At 36.8% G+C, this 21310-nt stretch overlaps 1 protein-coding gene across 2 annotated transcripts in view; it reads left to right on the top strand.

The window, feature by feature from the left end:
* The window catches only part of LOC149819298 (uncharacterized), a 41896-nt gene extending 24746 nt beyond the window's left edge, over window positions 1–17150 (top strand). For both annotated transcript variants that reach the window (XM_089984922.1, XM_089984923.1), the window contains exons 6-9: window positions 6986–7072; window positions 11366–11465; window positions 14272–14473; window positions 14560–17150. In XM_089984922.1, the coding sequence (XP_089841048.1) occupies window positions 6986–7072; window positions 11366–11465; window positions 14272–14473; window positions 14560–14759 (589 nt within the window). In that variant the 3' untranslated portion in view covers window positions 14760–17150. The remainder of the gene's footprint in view (window positions 1–6985; window positions 7073–11365; window positions 11466–14271; window positions 14474–14559) is intronic.
* Window positions 17151–21310: the final 4160 nt, after the last annotated feature.

A 21310-nucleotide genomic window follows, 5' to 3' on the forward strand; every position in this document is an offset into this window, starting at 1 on the left:
TCGGCTGTAAAAACCTTTGACACACTTGAGTTATTTTTAAGACATTCGGATAGACTATTAACATTTGGGGTCATATGAAAAGAAGCACAAGAATCTAAAAGCCAAGGAAAGTTACCTGGACCGGAGAAAGATGCAACTGCCGCTCCAGTTGAGGCTTCGGTTGAGGAGGATACCCCTTTGAGAAGAGGTTGAAGGATTTCCATCAGTTGAGCCATAGACACAGGTGCATCTTGATCTTTTGACTCAGATTCAACAGATGCAACTATTTTTTCTTCTCTTCTTTTTAACTTTGGACATTGAGGCCTATAGTGCCCCGGTTCATGACAATGATGACAAATAACTTTTCTTTTATCAAAGTCGCCGTTTTGCCTTCCAAAATGAGGCGGCTTGTAAGTACGAGTATGATTCCCCGGTCTAGATACAGCTAAAACGGAGTCATCATCAACTTTTTGAGTACTTTTTCTAAGTCTATTTTCCTTCATAGTGAGCTCTTCTATAGTATCAACAATAGAAGGAATTTTTCCACGATGTAAAAGGGCTGATTTGGTGGATTCAAACTCCGGCCTTAGACCATTCACAAATTGATAGAAATGTTCCATATCGAGTTGCTTTTGGCGAAGCTCGATGTCTTCGGGACAATGCCATTTGGGCTCAAGAAGAGCCAACTCTTCCCAAAGTTCGGACAACTCATTATAATATTCTCGTATAGTTTTATCTTTTTGAGTCATTGTCCGAACTTTATCTTGTAAATTGCATACATGTGCAATATCTTTAAGGGAATACATGTTTTTGAGGTATTCCCAAGCCTTATCGGCATGCTCAAACTTAGCTAGACTAGAGCATTTTTTAATGTCAATGCTATTGATGAGCCATGACATAATTTTTGCATGCCCTATCCTCCATTCTTTCCATTTCTTTTCATAAGTGGCTAACGCCTTACTCTTCTCTTCTTCCGTTAGAGGAACCTCTTTATCACCCTCTTTCTTGGTAAGAGATAGTTTAGGTTCCAAATCGGAACCATCCACTATACCCCATAAACCTTTTCCCCAAATGTGGTGCTTCATAATCGAAGCCCACATTACATAGTTAGTATCATTTAGCTTCATAGGAATGATGGTGATCTTATCATTGTCATCCATCTTTTACAAGGGTAAGAGAGGAATAAATAGGAGGAGAGAGAGAGAAAAATAAAAAGAAAAGAAAAAGAGTAGACAAAGGAATAAGAGAGGATACAAAACCATTTTTTTTTTGTAGCACAAGTTCGCCTTTCTTCAAACAAATCTTCTTGAGCCAAGAACAAGGTGATGAAACACCTTTTGTAAATGTGGCACGGAAATCGAGGCGGAAGCACTTCAAGATCTAAGGATTTCGTAGCTCTGATACCATGTAATAAAATGGTGGTCTTCAACAAATGCACAAATAACTCACAAACAAGTGTCTATTGGAGACACTGCAAGCATGACCCTTGAAAGGGTATAAAGGGAAGAACACTTGAAAAATAAATAATACTTTATTCATGAACAAAATGCTTAAGAAGCATAGTTCTTTACATTGAAGGGGTTCACCCCTATATATACAAAAAAATGGGAGAGAGAGGAGAGCTCATTTTGAGCTCTCCAAAAAGAGACGTTGGATTCCAACGTCTCTTAATATAGCTGTTGGACTACAGTCCAACAGCATTTATTATTATAGCTGTTGGACTATAGTCCAACAACATTTATTATAGCTGTTGGACTACAGTCCAACAGCTACTTGCACAGTCAAGTTCCAACAGGAACTTGACTGGATCAAAATATCTAGTTTCTATTGAACTAGATGCTAAAAAAGAAAATAAAAAAATAAAATAATAAAAGAAAATATAATAATATTAAATAATATATATATATATATATATATTGCAGTTTACATTTTAACAAGACAAAGAGTTCGAGAGACAAAGCGAGAGAACGAGAGTGAGAGATATAGAGTTCGACAGACAGAGAGCGAGAGTGAAAGAAACAGAGTGAGCGAGAGAGAGACATAAAGTTCAAGAGACAGAGAGAGCGAGAATGAGAGACAAAGTGAGTGAGTGAGAGAGAGGAACATGGAGAGTTAGAAAGAGACACAGAGAGATAGAGTGTACGTACCTGAAGACAACCATCGCCAGAGGTCGGAGGTCGTTGACAGAGAGAGAGTTGTGATGAAATGAAATACAAACCCTATCGATTTGGGAGGGTTTTCATGAAATTTTAAAAAATGACCATTTTTCCCTCATTAAAAACATGATTTCTTTTATATTTTTGGTAAAAACAGTTTAAGAAAAGGGTAAAACTGTCCATACCTTTTAAAAAAAGAAAGTCAAATCCGATAATAGGAAAGCGATCTTTCCATTAAAGGGAAGCTCACTTCTAGTTAGCGAGGAAGCACACTTCCCAATAATGGGAATCTCACTTCCCAATTAAAATGAGTGCTTCCCTGTGCTTTTCGGAAGTGTTGTGTTTTGCACTTTTGAAGTGCGTTTTGGGTACTTAGGCGCGCTTTCGGTCACCCTGGTTGCACTCAAATTAAGCTTTTTAACTTATGAGATTATGGTCCTTTTTGCAAGTGAGAATGTGACTGCATGTGTTTAACACCCCGATCTGGGACCTCGGGAGTCCGAGTTCGGTTGGTATTACTTCCCAGAGGGAAATCATATAGAGTTCACACAGAGAAAACATGGCTAAATTTTTTTTCATTCTTTTTTCCAATAACTCACTTTCTTTCACAATGTTTATCATTCATAACATAAGAAATAACAAATACATAAATGTTCAATGACAAGAAAAAAAAAATAAAAACTACCAAGTGCTCTACCGAAGAAGTGGCCGATCGCATCCTGCCTGTGCTAGTGTGCCTGAAACCTACAGTTGTAATTATACAGGGAGGTGAGTCTACAACCCAGTATGGAATAATTATAAGTAAATAAATACTTTAACTTACAACTATAGTGCGTTCTAAGCCCCTAGTTTGAGTTTAGTTTTCGACACATCACACAAGTTTGTATGTTGTAATTATCCTCCCATTTACACTCTCTCATACCAAACTAATCTTAAGTTGGCTATACGGTCATAACTGTCTATGAGCGTAGTAACCCGCGTAAAACACCTTAATTCTATATGTTAGTCAGACAATGAAGTATATACTCTCAGTGATCTTCGGACTATCAGGCACTGTAGTGAAACAAAAGGGGGACCCCATCAGTAGATAGTTGGGAGGTCAAGCTCAATCTCAATCTTGGTATGGTTTATGCTACATTCTAACCATGATGATTATCAACCATCCATGACCGTCTAGAGTCCCAAACACTATGTTAGTATAACCTTAAGTCATAAGCTAAGTTCAACATATTGAACCACATTCTCAAACTCGTATTTCACTCATCCTTTCATGAGTAATATCATGAAATGATCACGACAGATCTCACTCTTTAATCTCAGGATAACATTAGGGTTCACACTTATCTCATACTAAGCATGCAACGATGTAGGGTCTCAACATCGTTAAATCACCGATGATTCACTTTCTATGGTGGCTGCACTCTGGCCATAAACCATGTAGCCCTTACCACATGTCGTCACTTCCTTGATTTAAGGGGTTATGCATGCTAATCTCAAGATATTCATTCACATAAAATGAATAGAATAAATGAGACTCAGTCTAAATACAATCTCATCACAATGCATGTTATTAGCAATTTATCATACAGATATGCTATCACAAAATAATCTCTTTCTAATATGCATGGCATACTATGACTAATATATATATATATATATATATATATGCAATCATCTCATAATATCATGCATGGTCATTTTATGCACATCATGTTCACACTCAAAAGCTATCATGCTAATCATACTAATTCACAACATTACAATAACATGCAACGCAAAAAGGTTTATTCACACCTAAAATTACTTATAATATCCCTTATCTCGAATATGAATATTGTGTTCTGGTCGCAATCAAGTCTCAAGCGGTTCTAATAGTAGGATCTGGTCATTACACAAGCATATTCGTATTAATACACATTACCTCTTATATTTTAACAAAATTATCAAAATACCCTTTTCAAATTGACTCATGAGCCCTCAATTTTTGTGCCTCTAATTTGACCAAAATCAGAGGACACAAAGATTTTTCTTTACGATACGAGTCCAACACATCAAAGCTTACTCAATTCCGAGTTCGAGTGCAAAGTTATGCTAATTTTACCAAAACGGATCTTGGGTACACTCACAAGGATACTTTGTTCATTATTTTCAAAATTCGAAATTAAATCACAACTCGATCCAAATCCATTTCTGATCTGGATCCAAAACTATCTGACTGGATTCAGGCTCATTACTGATCTGGATCCAGAACTGTTGGACTGGATCTAGACCCAATTCTGATCTGGATTCAGAACTAATTCATTCAGTTAGATCAAGATCTAGTTCTAATCTGGATCCAGTACTGATTTGAACCAAATCTAGTTTTGTTTTGCATCCAGAACAATCAATCCGAATCTAGACCCAGATTTCTTTGGATCAAGTTCTATTTGGATCGGTCCAGATTAACTAGATCCAGAATTGGTCTGATCCAGATCAGACAGGATCAGAATCGAGACCCAGTTGGACCTGAACTGTGAACCAGACCGGTTCAGTCTGAATCGGTTCGGTTCGAACCGGTTCGGTCCGTCTGACCTGGTTTGGTCAAGATCGGTTCGGCTTTGAACCGATTCGAGATGAACTGGTTTAGTTGGAACCAATTCGACCCGATTTTTTTTACTCGCCTCTGAGTGCGACCCAGACCGACCTGGTCCGGTTTAGGTTGCATCCAGGCTGGCCCGATCTCAATAAAAAAAGGAGAAGAAAGAGGGAGGCGCTTTTCTCCTTCCGTCTTCTCAGTGCAAAGGGGTCGGCACCAGAGCCGACCCTCTCTCTCTTTCTTTCTATTACAGAGGGGCCGACCAACGGTGCCGGCTAGTCCCCCCCTCCCTCTCTCTCTCTCTCCATTGTAGTGCCCTTTTTTTTTTCACTGCAACTCGTCGGCAGCCATGGCTGCCGGCTCTCATTTTAATCAAAAAAAGAAAAAGAAGAAGACAAATGCTTACCTGCCGGCGGCGAGCTCCGGTGAGTCTCCTCCTTCCCCTCAGCTTCTTCTCACATTTTTTTCCTCTCGTCCCTCTCCCTTTACCGCTTGCTTGATGCGTGGTGAGGGGGTGGGGGGGCTGCGTGAGGGCTATAACCTCATCCCCTCTTGCGGATTGTGGGGGGTGAGGTTTATCCTTATCCCCCCCCCCTCCCCGAGGCGGTTCCCCATTTTGGGGAACCGTCTCCCCTGTTTTTGTTTTTGTTTTTGAACTCTATCCCCTCTGACGTTTTCGTCGGAGGGGAGATTTACAATGTGATATATAATTGTGATGTTTTGGCAGTATACTATTTGTTTTATATTTGTTTGTGTAATTTAAAATGATTTTTCCCTTTTATTTACTCTTTTTCTGCATTTGATAAATTTTATGTATTTTTCCTTGCTCTTTGAAATATTACTTAACTATAGTTTTTCTTTTACTTTTGTGATCTTTGGACTTTTTTTTCCCAAAATGATCCAGGTTTTCTCCCCCATGCACACATAATAGTAAATTGGTGTCAACACGTTGGTGAGGTAATTATTAGAACTTTAAAAATCATTTTTTGGAAAATCTTGGTTTAAAAAGTGAAATTAGCAATGTGATACAAAACAAGTAGCTTGCATTGGTGGTTTCCTCAAAATTGCAAAAGAGTTTCGCATGCATTAGGAGTTAGGACTGTAATTGGACAATACACATACATGCACTCATGTGTGTATATATGAACTGTGGAAAAAATATAATTAATGTAAACTATCACAATATTATCATGATGTTTACAATTTCTGCTAATTATTGATAAATTATTTTCTTTTGTTCATTACAAGTATAATATGGTTCTGCACTCTTTTCTTGATTTATTCACTGTCGGTGAAAGACTAACAATCCAATGTTTGTGATCATTTGCATGCATTGGTATCTTGTATTTTCATGATTGTTGTTGCTGCTGCTGCTTTTACTTTCATGATATTTTCAGAAAAGAGCCTTTGATTCTGTAAAGCTTTTTATCCACGGAGCTTGGAAACATTAGATTTTTCGAATCCCTGTGTTAGGCTTTCTGCCATAGCAAAATGGTTTTGAGTAGGCTAGTTATTATATTATGTTTGACTTATTACATTTCATCTTGTTATTTCACTCTTTTTTTGTTGGTTAGTTTTTTTAACTTTTTATAATGTGCTACGAGTTACATACTTCAGATTATTTTCCTTTAGTGCTTCCAAGTCCACACTTCTACTTTTCATTATTTCGAAAGGCAATATATGTTTCAAAAAAAAGTTAGTATTTCATCCAAAGCTTGCATAATTACTTTTTGGCTTTTTCTTTTCAATAAATAAACACACTATTTAAATATTCTTACTCTAACCGTGATTTCTTTATGCATAATTGATACATTAAACTGAATGATGATTGCATTCCCTATCTTCAAGACTGAAGGATGAGAGTTTTCTCTAGCGAATGCATTTGTTTTTTGCTCTCTGGAAAGCCATATGCACAATGGATTTTATACCATGCTCTTTCTCATAGACTACTTGATAGGAGAGTTAAGCTATCAAGATTTTAATAACATAATTATAAATGCCACTGTCACAATAGTTTAACATTTTCTGTACAACTATTCTTGCAAGTGATAATGGATTATTTATGGGATGATTTCAGGTGTAATATGTTGGTCACAGATGTTTTTGATAAAGTTGAATCTTCTTATTTGATTTATGCAAATTGAGAGTGGTGAGCTTATCACTATTAATGTGTTGCTGAAAACACAAAAGAGTGTGAATAGGGGCTAGCTTTTGTATTTGATCTATAAAGATCTTAAATTCTAACCATGAATTTATGTTTTTATATTGTTGGCAGATCTAATTTTGCGCGGTTAAATTATCAAGGGTTTCATACTATGGTCTTGGAGAAGGGTGATGAACTCATCACTGTAGCATCCATCAGGTAGTGGTTTATTAGTTTTTTCTTTTTTGTTCAAAGATTCTTCTGAAAATATTGTTCTTTTGCATTCTTGCCAGGTACAACCATGAATTTGCTTATGTAATTTGACATTAGCATTGGTTGATCTTCATACACGGTCATCTGGTATAAATTGATTGTGCTTTGTACCAAGGTTGTAGAAAATCTATCGTGAGCTGTATCAACCGGGCCAAAATAAGATATGTATCATATCTTATCATAAATAATCTTATGTTTTAAATAAAAAACCAAAAAAGGAAAAATTCTAAAAAAGTTATGGCACAAGAAACAATGATGAATGCATAAGATAAATCTATAATATCACAGAACAAATTATGTGCTATATGAAGGGCATGCATAAGACAACGAACATTACAAAATGAAGAAGATAATATGCTATAAATGCCATGCATATCTCACAAGAAAAATTCAAACTATGAAATAATATGCATATTAAACAATGAAACTAAGATAATAAGTCACAAGATTCATAATAGTGTATGTGTGCATCATAGTCACAAATATCGTTCTCGGGAATTTCTTGGCAAGGGAAAATCTCAAGAGATTTTGAAAATATTTATTTTTCTCTGGAAAATCTCAACCAATTAAAAAATATAAAAATGACAAAATAAGAGAAATATAAAATTAAAAAACATTATTATACATTTTTAAACACAAAAAATAACAACAATACTTATAACTAAGAATAAGGAACCTAATAACAACTAACAAATAATAAACACAAATGAGTATCAAAGAAAATCAACTACCAACCATCAAGTAACAATTTAAATTATAATCATGCATTTAACTATCCATCGACAAAGTTTTCAAATGCAAACCATGAAATGTAGTTTTCAATCATAAGAAAAAGTTAAACATAATTTTCAACCCATAATTGTCCTCTAAAAGCTTCATGCAAAGCTTTGAGCTAGTATCATCTTTGTTTTCCAAGTTCGCAGAGAAATATTAAATCTGCTCAACAAGCATGTGATGGACATGTTTGGTAGATGTCCATCACAATGAAATGCTGCAAAAATAGTGAAATCAAAAGAATACACAATGCATTTGAGAGAGAGAGAGAGTTGCTTGCAGTCATGGCATGTTGAAGGTTCAGGCAAGGCTCCTCCTCCACCTCCAAGCTACTCGCTAGCTGTAGGGTGTGGGAGGGGCTTTCAGTTCAAGATCGGGTGAGACGGTTCAGAGTAAGCCTCCAGGGGATGTGGATGGGCCGATAGGTTATACTTGTAAAAGAGGGAAATCGTTTTTGCTTCCCTTTTTCCCTTTATGGGTATAGCTATTTAGGGTCAAGTGTTTTACTGTACATACTTTAGACATGAAATTTTAGTCCCAAATCGATGAGGCAATGGGGAAGGGTCCTCAGTCCCCGCCTATAAAAGCCCCATTGGAGGTTGTTGTGTTTTCACACTTAAAATATCAAGCCTATTCTCCTTTGAGGGCTTGCTCATGTGGCAAATCATTTATATCGTGTTTTATTAAAAAATGATGTAAATGCGAGGAAATTAATTTGAGCGATATATTGTAAATATTGCATATAATACAGGAAAAAAGTGGAAAAGATATTTACCGTATTTTTTTCGTGCAAAATTGAAAAATTTGGCGATATTTGTGACTGGTTTGCATAAACAAAAACAAGATCATAAAGTATTTTCAGTACTTACAAATTTTATATAACCAAGTTTTTTTTCAAAATTAAAAAAAAAGAACTAGATAACATCAATCATGATTATCATCATCAATTTTCTCCTTTTTTTTTGCAAAAAAAATCTGCTGAAATTGCTCTTAAGCTCTTTAGGAATGAGTATGAATTGACCTCAAGGGGTCTTATATGTTTCAAAAAGAAAATTGCGATAAGTGTAACTTAAAATGCATTAGCATATCGTAAGATATACCCTATACAGGTATGATATACACCCATATCAAGATATGCGTGTATATTGTATCAAGACACCCCATAGGTACGATACATTTCATATGATACTCTATGATACTTACAACCCTGCTTTGTACACCAAGGCTGCCAGCGTATTGTTGCCTTGTTTATTTTCCCCCTTGCTGCTAAGTTTGATTCTTAAGGAGGAAAATCACCAAAATATATTGTGGCCCATAAAACTGTATTTTCCTCTAATATTTGGTTGGGAAGTTGAAAAATTATTGTCTTGGCATGACTTGTTGAAGGTGTGCTTGTGTTTGTGAACCAAGGATGGTTTTGCGGTTTTGCCCCTTCATCGTTCCAAGCAAGAAAGAGGCCATTCTCTTCAAGTAGTTGTTGTAGTTCTAGGATGTTTGTACTGGAATTTCCATGAGATTGGGTTGGTGTTCCATGTACCCATCGAAAAGAATGCATTGGATGGATGCATGAGCATTGGGAAGGACATTTTAGAGGCAAAAGTTCATGGGGAGATACCATTTGTGATCCATGGATCTTCAATCAAGAAACCATATCCAAGCTTCATGGCTAGTCTGTGCTCTTTGGACTTTTCAAACTGAGCAAACTGAAACATCTAAGTAGCTAAAGGAAGGGAAATCAACTGAGACCCCGTTAGTAGTGGCGAGCGAGAACGGATTGGGGGAGAAAAAGAAAGATAAAGACCACTTTGCTAACACGAGATGAAAGAACAATATTGTGATTGTAGTGATTGGAGGACTGGCTTCGGCATCTCTATATGCTCAGTGGTTTTCATTCAAGACCTAGTTTTCTCCTTCTGAATTTATTTCTGGCTGCCATATGCAAACATAATTTGACCAATGGAGATTTTCTATGTTTGTTAAGGTTCAGATCTGCTCCACAATAATAGTGGTGCATGCCTGGTCATAAAAGTTGTCCCATTCACTGGGAGGTTGACAGTCTAGAACTTCTTCACATTTCAAACTGAAAGAAAAAACAGAAATTTGAGATAATATGTTTGTATTTCTGGTTAGACCAAAGAAAATTTGGTATATTGATTTTTTCTTTGTGGGAACTTTCGATATGTCCTAATGAAAAATATGTACTACTACAGTTATGCATGCTGCATGCTAAGAAGTTGGTGTGTTGGTCGCATAAAATTTCACACCATTCAGGTATTGTTTTTCTTTGTGGGAAGTTTCTATATGATCTAATGAAAAATATGTGCTACTACAGTTTTGTGCGGTGCATGCTAGGAAATTGGTTTGTTGGTAGCATAAAAATTTCACGTCGTTCAGGTATTAATGAGATAAACAACTAGTAGATTACTATTTCACACAGGGGTAAACAAATATCAGATTACTGTTTCACACTAGGTTAATAATTTATAACGACATCCTTGATTCATGGTTTTAAGTACTCAGAACTGAAACTCCTGATGGTTTTTATTCATGGTTTATGTATCGGTGTCATATAATCTTGGTGGAGCCTCTAGGCTCTGTAAGCAGTCCAGGAGTTTAGGTCAAAATAGCTGTTTTTGACTGTTTTCTTAATCATAGAGGAAGCTTGGAGGAAGGGTTCAGAAACAGAAATAAATATATGATCTTTATTGCAGAGGATGTGAGATGCATTAACTTAGAGTTATTAGCCAAGACAGGATCAGGTATCTCTGCTGTAAAAAGGGCGTGGAATAATCTTTCTTTTCTCCTACTCCTTTATAAACCTCAAATGTTGTACACAATATGCTCTTATTCATTGCAAAAAAGTCAGATCTGTTCCTTGATTTATTTAATTGTACTCCATTTTCTGTTTAGGAGTCTGATGTAATGAAACAAGATGTGCAAGGGGCTACAAAAATGCACAAACACAAGAGGGCCTCTAATGGACCAGTTACAATCTCACAAAAGAGATAATCACCAAACACAAATCACAACCAACACAATGTAAAAAATATAAATTATATTGAATCACAAAAGTGCTCAGAAAAGCATTGTAGAATACAAGGGGAAAACCCCTATTTATAACCAAACAAAAGGTTGAATGGGGGCAGCACACCTAGCTGTTGGACGAGCAGCCCAATGGCTAGTTGGGCTTCCCCAACAGCCACAAACAAATAAAAATAAAAACTAAAAAGAAAAAGAAGGAAAAGAACAGTCCTACAGGCTGACCCATATTACAATGTGAAATTACTGAAATACCCCTGATGGGTATTTCAGTTTACATAGACAGAAATAAACACACACACACACACACACACACACACACACATATATATATATATATATATGTATATATATATATATATATATATATATATATATATATATATAAACACCTGAATGCATGCTCAATATTTAGGGGTTGTGCAGGGTACACGGAGTTGTGGTTGCAGAGATGCCTCTTATTGCAACTTGCAGCGAACATCGTCGCCAGGGCATGTGCCGCCAACTTATGAATGCTCTTGAAGAGGTAAGGTGCATCCAATAGGCCTTTTATGAGGACGTTTTTTACCTCACAAAAGCAAAACTGCTTGCTAAATGGTACTTTTTATTGAAATGTGATTTCAATTTTTGGTTTTCTTTTGTTCCTTTGTATTTGATCTGAAATAGTTAGAAAATTGTGGTTCACATTACTGAATTTCTTGCTATGATCATGGCACATGAGTATATGTATATATAGATCTACATACATAAAAATATAAATATAAAAATATAAATATTTATATCTATATCTGTACTTATATATCTGGGTAAACATTTGATACTAAATTACTCATGAAGGTACATAACTGTTGAAGTGAAAATCATAGGTGCAGGTTGTTCCGATTCAATCTGACCATATAGATGTATTCAATAAGGTTTTTTGCTAAGGCTTAAATTTTGGATTGTGTTTTTTCTTGCAAAATCACATGTTTTTGAGCCATCAAATTTGGTACGTTTTAGGCTGATAAGTTTTGAAGCCCTTGGAAAACCTACTTACACATATCACAATCACATGATTCAAAAACCATGTCCTACCGAAAAAACACGCAGATCACCTTTTGTAGATTTTGATCTACAAAAATTCAAATGAATATGAAAATAAAGATAATTTCTACTCAGTACTGTACCTTCATCCCTGAGCACCTACTCACCTACTAAAAATCATAGTTGTAGGTTGCAACTTCTCAATCAGACCTTATAAATGTACTCAACATAGTTTATTTGATAGGAATCATGTTTTCTTGACATAAAAGTAGGATTTTTTTTAAGGCGATGAAATTTGTTACATTTTGAGCTGTTAATTTTTGAAGATCTTAAGAAACCTTCATGTATGCCATAACCACATGATACAAAACTTAAGAATTTTGAAAATTTGAAGCTTCTATTAGGTGGTAGGTGGTTCAGTACCATGATACATATGGTGGTAGATACACTTGTTTGTATGGGTCTAGACACCATGGTTTATTTACTATGTTGGCTTTATCATGTCTATTACACCATGATATTCAATATCTGAGGCTGTGAAAGATCATTGGGTCACAATTCATATAGATAAGGGTGGTCTAAAATGTCATGATGGAGTCAACTTTATCACATGAAAATGGTAAATAGGACATGTTAAGCATGATCCAAAGGTTAGCTTTTACTTTTGGAGATCTGATCTATGCAAGTCAAGTGTATACCACCATGAATTATGGTGGTTCAGTGCCGCAAGAAGCACCCTGTGTGTGTGAAAAATATTGGTTACATTTTTGGATTCCAAATCCATGAGTGATCTACATATATGGTTTAGTAGAAACTGGCCCTTGGATCATGTTTTTCCGACGTGTATGTCAGATTTCCCACGGTTTGAAAATGGAAAATCAATGGCCTACAGCATAATGTATTTTTACCCCTCGAAGAATCATACTTTTACCTTGAAAAAATACAATCTGAGGGTTGATCCCTACAATTTTGACCATACTGAACACATCCATGGGCAGATTTGGTCAACACGACCTACTGTATGAGTTTCAATGAGGGGGTTTGGAACCCACGCGTAGCCAATATTTTCCCACATATAAAATAAGTATGCAAAAAGGAAAAGGTACAGGAAATGATTATTCTAGAACGAATCATGATTTTGTTCATCTATTAATGTAGTAGTAATCTCTGTGTTGCTATTTAGCTGTTCAATTACTTCACATTTATAATCCTTGTATCTTAAGCAGGAGAACGTCACTTGTGCTTAAGTGATGCTGATCATATTGAAGCGATTGACATGTCACTTGTGCTTAAGTGATACTGATAATATTGAAGCCTCTATCTTAATTATATAAAGCTGATGAGCATATCTCCTCCCTTCTGAATGTTTTAGATTCTATTTCTATCTATATGTTTCTTCATTTTTAGGACTGCTGGTGTTCATTTGTTTGCTCGAGCTGACGTTGTAGTGTGCCAATAACTATGTATAAGTTTAGAGCTTCGTGTTGCTTTTGAAGCACACTGGTAGAAAGATCAAAATCAGCTTCTAAAACCCCTGACTTGGTGGACCTGTGTGTTGTTTTCAACATGTAATATGGTTGTTAACGGGCTATATTTAACTTCTTTTGAATGACCACTAGGAAAGGTTTTTGTAATTTTTCATAACTAAATGTTAAGCAAGTCTGAAGTGCAAAGGCCTGCACTCTTTTCACACTTATTAGGTCAAAAGTGATTGGTTTCAAAAGTGACCACTTCTTTATGTGCTCCAAAAGTTTTGGAATGTCTTCATGGTGTTTGATAGTGAATACTGGTCAAAGTGATTGCACACTTGGGATAATGCACAGGAAGTGATTTGCCTGTCTAGGTGTTCATGCAGGAGCCGCCTGGACTTTTGCAAGGTTGAACAACTGCTAAACAAGCATAACCATGAGTATCTGCTATACATGCACGGAAATACATAAAGAGGAAAAATGGCATAAACATGCCAAAATCTATAAAAAATCATCTGCAAGACTACTTGGGAAAAGTCTCTTTTCCTGATGATTCAAAAGCGATCCGTGATGAACTATAGTGCGCTTCCATGTGAAGCTGCTTGTTTATTTATTTTGTTTGCGTTCAAAATCTGTGGTTATTGCAATGCTGGTGAAAGAAGGGATTGCTGTTGCAGCCTGTTCAGAGAATTGTTTTGCAACGTTTTGCATGCCAATTCAAGAAGGAAACAGAAATAATGCGTAGAGATCTAAATGCTTCTTTCTTGGAAGTTCATTGGGTTTTTTCCTTCACATTATGTTCTTGAATTCTGTCTGATGTTCTCCTGTATGATGTAACAGATGCTAATGTCCATCAAAGTAGAAATGCTGGTAATATCTGCTATTCCTGATTTAATTGACACTTGGACCTCAGCATTTGGATTCAGACACATAGACGATTCTGATAAGGAGTTATTCAATATCATTAACTTGATGGTATTTCCTGGAACAACATTACTAAAAAAGAACTTGCATAGTCAGTCTGTCGAAAGCAAGCAAGCAGGTGATTTTCCATTACTTTCAAATTATGGCTGTTTTGGTTGGATTATTAGAGTACAATGGCTTTATGCTCTGTGGTTTGATGAACAGGTGCAGGAGGCAAGATGTCAACAGAAGGATCTGAAGAAGTGTGTCATTCTAAGTTTGACGCTGGTTTTGAACCCAAGGAACAAGCTGCTGAAAATTGTAATGCTAAAGGTGATATGTTGTTAGAATCTGTTCACAAGAATCTGAAAGTTGAAAAAAGAAGCTCATTGATGGAAGCTGCAAGAGCCCTAACAGATGTTTGAGGGCCATTCTCTGCTCAGACATGCGAACTCACAGATATTGTTTCTCATGTTGATGCTAAACCTGAAGCCTGCAGAATACAAAATGAACCACTTGATAACATGGTAGGGAATCATGCTGTTGATTTGGAGATAACAGTTACAAGGTTATCCTCTGTAGAATCTTTGCATGAGAATCTGAAACTTGAAGAAATATTTGCCAATGGTTCATTGCTGGAAGCACCAAGAGTTCCTACAGATGTTTCAGGGTCATTCTCTCAGACATGTCCTGAAAGCACAGACATTACTTCTCATGTTGAAGCTAAACTTGAAGCCTGCAGTATACAAAATGACACACTGGATGGCAATGTGCAGAATCACTCTGTTGATATGGAGACGAGTTACAAAATTATCATAAAATGATTGTGACTGCTTTGGTGTCAATCCAAATTATTTAGGACCTGCTAGTTCTGGTTCTGTGCCTCACTCAGAAAATGAATCATCCAGCTTGCTTAAAGTTGAATCTTCTGATAGCTCATCAGGCTTACCACATGCCCCACTGTTGTGTACATCAGAAGTATCCATCCATGAGGTTGCTAATGTGAAAAATGATTGTGTTGCTTCCGCAAACATGGGTAATACTGGTGTGAGTATAAAAAAAATAAGGTTTAGAAGCAGCTCCAAGCAATGATAGAACCACTCATGAGGGGATCTATGTTGAAAAAGTTTGTGGATTGCCCTGAAGAAAATGATCTGAAATCACTAGGCATTGAGGTAAGCTCAACTGAAAATGGTGAGGGTACAAAATTCTTCTCTGGGAAGGGAGTGGAAAGTATGGGTCTTCAAATGGTTAGCGTGATTGGTGTGGATGAAGAGGATTATATATCTGAGAACGTTTCTAAGAGTGAATCTTCTGTCCCACTTACAAAAGTTGATCTTAATATGTCATTACAATCCTCTTCTTTTGCTTCAGGAACTACTAATAAATCAGCAAAATTTATGGATTTAGTTCTTCCCCCTACGAAGTCTCCTGATGAGTCACATCTAATAATCTTTGTATCACCGGTGGAAAAAATAGCAGTGGGAAAAGTTATTGTCAACCATGGCCATGATGCCATTAATGTCGTTCAAGATGACAACAGTTGGAAAAAAGGGCATACCTGGAAGAGCTTCAGTGGTGATTCTAGAGGAGAATGAAAAATCTTGTAATTTCTTGCCTCGACATTTAGATGTAGAACATGTAGCTTCTCAAAGGCCCAATGAGAAGAATTCTGACTCCTCAGGGGGAAAACCTAAAGAGAATTCATATTTCAGATCTATGAAGGGTGACAGTGTGCCATCAGATTCCTATTTTCTAGGTTTCTTGTGCTTTGGGATTCAGCCTCTCAATGAAATCCCTGCTGACAGAAGTCCCATTGAGGAAAATGGGGAAAACCAGAAAATGAATTCTTCCTAGGGAATCTGTATTATCCTTGAGACTGGGAAACAAGTGATTCAGATGTTTTGATGGGTATCAGCACAAGTAGTTGCTTGTATTTATTAATTTTGCGACTCTTTTCAGAGAACTACAGCTGGAATCATGCTGGTGATGGGGCTTTTCGTTGATTCTGGCTGTTAATCAGTGAAAGGAAGCTTTCTGAAATAGTGAGATTTTGTTGAAAATAACTTCTGGCCATTTGTATAGCAAAACATGGTCTGCAGATTCTGTTCAGTACTTGGAGTTTGTTTTGGGAAATCTGCTGGAGCATATTATTAAATATTAATGATATATCATGGTCTCCAGTTGTGGCAGTATGAATGTTGCGCCAAGGATACTCAACACATTTGCTATTGCCAATGTGAAATTTTGTTGAAATAAATGGACTCTTTATATCATGTGTATGCACCCTTGGCAATGTATGTTCTGTGGAAGGTTGTATAATCATAGAAAGATGCTTTGAGGATTTGGACTTTGGAGAAACATTATAGAACATTTGTGGGCGCTTGATTTTATTTGGTTCAGGTAGATCTCATCCTGATTCTGGAAACTCACCGTTGCCTTGCATGCAAGTGTTGGTTCCCCTTTTGAATCTTGACGATGGACATTGATACATGAAAGTTTGGGACTCTGGATAATGTTCAGTCCAGTTTAGCCAACAAGCTAACAGTATTCTAGGAACATTGGGAGTTATAGCATCATTAAAATGATCACTTCCAATATAAAGATACAGACTTTAATGAGGTTCTCTCACCTAGAAGCAGTTTACTAACTGTCTGATGTTCAATATCTCAAAAGTGTGCTGACCAGTTAAATGTTTATCATGACACTATTTTCTCGTATGCTGGTTTTGAGTTATGTATGTAGCTCATACCTGCTTATGTTTTATAAATCAATGTATGATCTGTTAATGAGAATAAAAGCTTTCTATTGATCCATCTTATGACATATGCAACTATGCACGTATACTCTTGCTCAGAGAAGTGTGACTCGCATAATCTCTTACCCATAACATTGACATGTGGTTTGTGAATGATGATGCCTGTTTGTGGACTGTTTTAACTTTTAATAGATCACCTGTAGGTTCATCTTGAGTAATTTCATCTGCGGATGATGCCATGAAACGATTTAAAGACTTTTTAGGCAGGGATTAACAAATTGTGTTTGTTTATGTCTTCAAGGATTTCATATCTTGTATGATTGTATCATACAGTTGGCATCATTTTGACTAAGCAGCTCACGGAGTTTATGTCCATGCAAATATGTGGTAGGTGAACAATGTATCCAATATAGTGTCATTAACTTGAAAGGTACAGTTTGCTTTTTAAAATGGCATTAAGGCAAAAAGGTCTTGGTTGATGTCTAGAAAAGAGTTCGTGGATGTTGGAGAGGTGACTTCCTTCTCTTGAGTTAACATAATTGGTTGGGTAACCAAGTTGTTGCTTCTCCAGGAGATTCTTCTGCAACTTTTGGAATCAAGGGTTTCTGTTGAGATGCATCCGTGCATAAAATTGTTCAGCAACTTTTGCTGCTCTTGAATATGGGAGTGCATTGAGAACTGTTGTCTATATAGTGAAAATAATTAAGCCTGGTTTAAGCAACTAATAGGAGGTAATAGTGTCATCTCCTCTCTTGTCAACCTTGTATACATGCAGGCAAACAGCTGATTTCAGGTTTGGCAGAATTTTCTCAATCATCTAACTCCAAGAAAATTTCCTTTGCATTCCAGGATAAGTGCCTCTTACCTTCTTTTTTCATAAGAAAGCCAAAGGCTGAAGACACTGGCGCCACCAAGTTTGCAGCATAATCTTGGTGTTCAATTTGTGTACCATTCCACCTTGGTGTAAGGTAGCCCCCACAAAACAATTATTTATCTATGTTTCATAGATCACCTTCTTTTGTACTTATGGAATCCCTTAAAATTATTGCACTTACATTTTCTGAGTGTGTACATGCTGCTATTGTAGCTATTGATGATGCTATGCCTTATATGTCTGTCTCATAGGAATCTGTAAGTGTTGGCTTTTCTAATTTCTGTGACTGGGTCGAACTTCACCTTTTTAATCCTAACCAGCTTTAAGATAGGGGTGCAATATGCATGTAAGAGACGACAATAAAATATTGTTTTAAGTGAATTGTTATTAAAAAATGTGATCTCTTATTGAGAAAATTAAAAACCTCCATATCTACAGTTTTCCTCCTAATCTTGTCATTGTATAAGAACTAGCAAGTTTTGTTAGGCGTGCATTTTTTCAGTGGTGTTGAGATGCATCAGGCTACAAGTTTACTCTTTTCCCTGATAAGAGAATTATGTGTAGAGTTGTCTTCACAATATGGTGATGCTTTTATTAAGGCAGCACTTTTGCTGGAGTATGTGGCCAATATCTTCATGTGATCTACAGTTGAGAAGGTATTGATTGAATTCATCTCATATGTATTCACCACCTGTTTGTAGAAGTAATTTTCAGCAAAATTTGAACTGCATAATGTAGGCAAAATTCATATTTAAATTTAGAAAGGATCCAGATGTGTTTGTGCAATTTAGTGCATTAACATCCCATAAGCCAAAGGATCTCATGTCCTCATAGACTCCAAGTAGAACATGTTCAACACATTATAACACTAGGGGAGATACTCATGGTGTCCAGCAAGATGCACAAGAGGGGCAAGAAGGAGATGCTCAATGAAGAAGATAGAAAAGCTTCATTAGGTTCAAAAGAATAAGAAGCTACAACATAAAAGGGATGTTTCCTTAGGGTTACACAAGAAGACAAAAAAATAATTGACTATACTGCCTAAGGTTATATTACAAAAATACCCCTTTACAATGAACATACCTTAATGGGGTTTGCATACACAATGGTGAAATGCATATTACATTCCTTAACATTCCCCCCTCAAGCGATGAGAGCACAATCATCCGAAGCTTCAAAAGAAATGGTTGGAATGTCCTTAGGGCAAACTCTTAGTGAAGCAATTTGCTATTTGACTAGTGGTTCCAATGTATGACAAATGTGTTGATTCCTTCCAAATAGGCTCTATGGGGGAAATGACAGTCTATCTCATTGTGCTTGGTTCTCTCACCAAATTCCAGATTTTTGACAATATGAATAGCACTATGATTGTCACAATACAAAGTAGTAGCCTTCTCCAAAATGACTCCCATGTCCTGCAGTAACCATCCTAACCATGTAATCTCTGTTGTGACTTTGGGCCATAACACGATACTGGAATTTCGTTATGGACAAAACAATTCTCTGTCGAGACATTCATGGGGATATCTAAAGTTGCCATTATTGCTAAGTCAATAGTGTCGACTTTTTTTGTCATTGTTAAAGAGTCGCCGTGGTGAACTTTGATCTATAAGAGGACAACCCGAGCATTGACATTATCCATGCCTAGTTTGAGTACATGAAAGACATGGAGAAAATGAAGGACTCAATGTATATGGTCATTGATATTGTGTTCCTATTTAGAGACCAAGTGGAAAAATTTGTCTTGGCCCTTTCTTGTCATGTGTGTTTCTTCTCGACGATGACTGTATTGACAAGAAGAATAGTGCTAAGGTATGTTTTGACCGGAGCCAATACTTTGTTTCTCTCAATGTGAATTGCAGGAAATATATCAAAGTTTCACTGGGCAGAAGAGGACTCAACGGCCATTTCTGTAATGCTCCAAAATCTTAACCCGAAAATCATATATATATATATATATATTTAAAAATACATAACAAAAACATAATTTTAAATAGTTGTGGGTTACAAACCTTGAGTGAGTTACAGGTATGATTTGAACTATGTAAGACTTTTCTTGTAGTGTGGGTTTGATTGTCATCAAATGGGGACTCTTAATTAAGAGTTGAACAATAATTAATAGTGCTCATAAGATCTTGGATATCGAGTTCAATGTAGGAGCATTTGAATTGGTTAATAATTTTGTAGATGGATCACAATCTATGTCACATAGGTGCGGTTGCGGATGCGGCGATGCAGCACTTTAAAAAAACTTGGGTGCGGGGAGTGTGTGTGTGTATATATATATATATATATATATATATATATATATATAATTTTAACAGTTTTAAGTTAACACAATGTGTATTTGTGTGCATTTATGTATTTATATATATAATATAGATAAAAATGAACTTGATTAGGGTTGACTTAATCTACTTTTAGATAGAAATGTACATCAGTGTGGTTGACTTCACCTAACACAAAGGAAGTTGTGTCCAAGTGTCGCACTCACCTGGGTGTGGGTGCGGTGCCCTGTTAGAAGAGTCCGTGTGACATAGATCACAATATTAAGCTAGGTAATATTTTCATTAATAGAAAGCGTGCCCTCAATCCTTTAACGGAGAAATGGTAACAGTCCATGCCTACATTGGAAAGCTGAGAGTGAGAGGATGCATAAAGCATGCTAAATGGGTTTTTTGGATTTTTATTTTTTTGCTTTTAATTTTTTTTTTTTTTAAAAGACAAGTTGGGGTTCCCCTACCAGATATCTCTTATGCCCCATGTGGCAGAGGGATTCAAACCTGGGCCCTCAGGACCCCCGCTTACCACATGGGATATCACCTCAATCTATGCACTTGATTTTATAGAGATCAACTCTTGGTGTGTTCGGTTGCCCACAAGTAGGGGTGGCAATTGTGTCGGGTTGGCGGGTCAGCATACCTCAACACGAACCCGACCTGTTTATTAAAGGGATTTATTAAACGGGTCGGCTGTGGCAAACACGAACCTGACCCATTTATTAAATGGGTAACCCAACACGACACGGTTAACCCGTTTAATAAACGGGTCAGGTCGGGTAAATGGGTTGGCGGGTTGGGTTCGGGTAAACGGGTTGGCGGGTCGAGTTCGAGTAAACGGGTTGGCGGGCGGGTCGGGTCGGCTAAACGGGTTGGTGAGCGGGTTGGGTTCGGGTAAACGGGTTGACTCGCCTGCCTAACCCGTTTATTAAACGGGTCAGCCTGGTTGGCGGGTTAGCATACCCCTAACACGAACCCGACCTGTTTAATAAACGGGTTAGGCGGGTTGACCTGTTTATGACACGAACCTGTTTAAGCCAAACCCGAACCCGGCTAAGAAGCGGG

The sequence above is a fragment of the Nuphar pumila genome, chromosome 13 (assembly GCF_984573655.1).
Source record: "Nuphar pumila chromosome 13, dmNupPumi1.hap1.1, whole genome shotgun sequence".
In the NCBI taxonomy this organism is placed as follows: domain Eukaryota; kingdom Viridiplantae; phylum Streptophyta; class Magnoliopsida; order Nymphaeales; family Nymphaeaceae; genus Nuphar; species Nuphar pumila.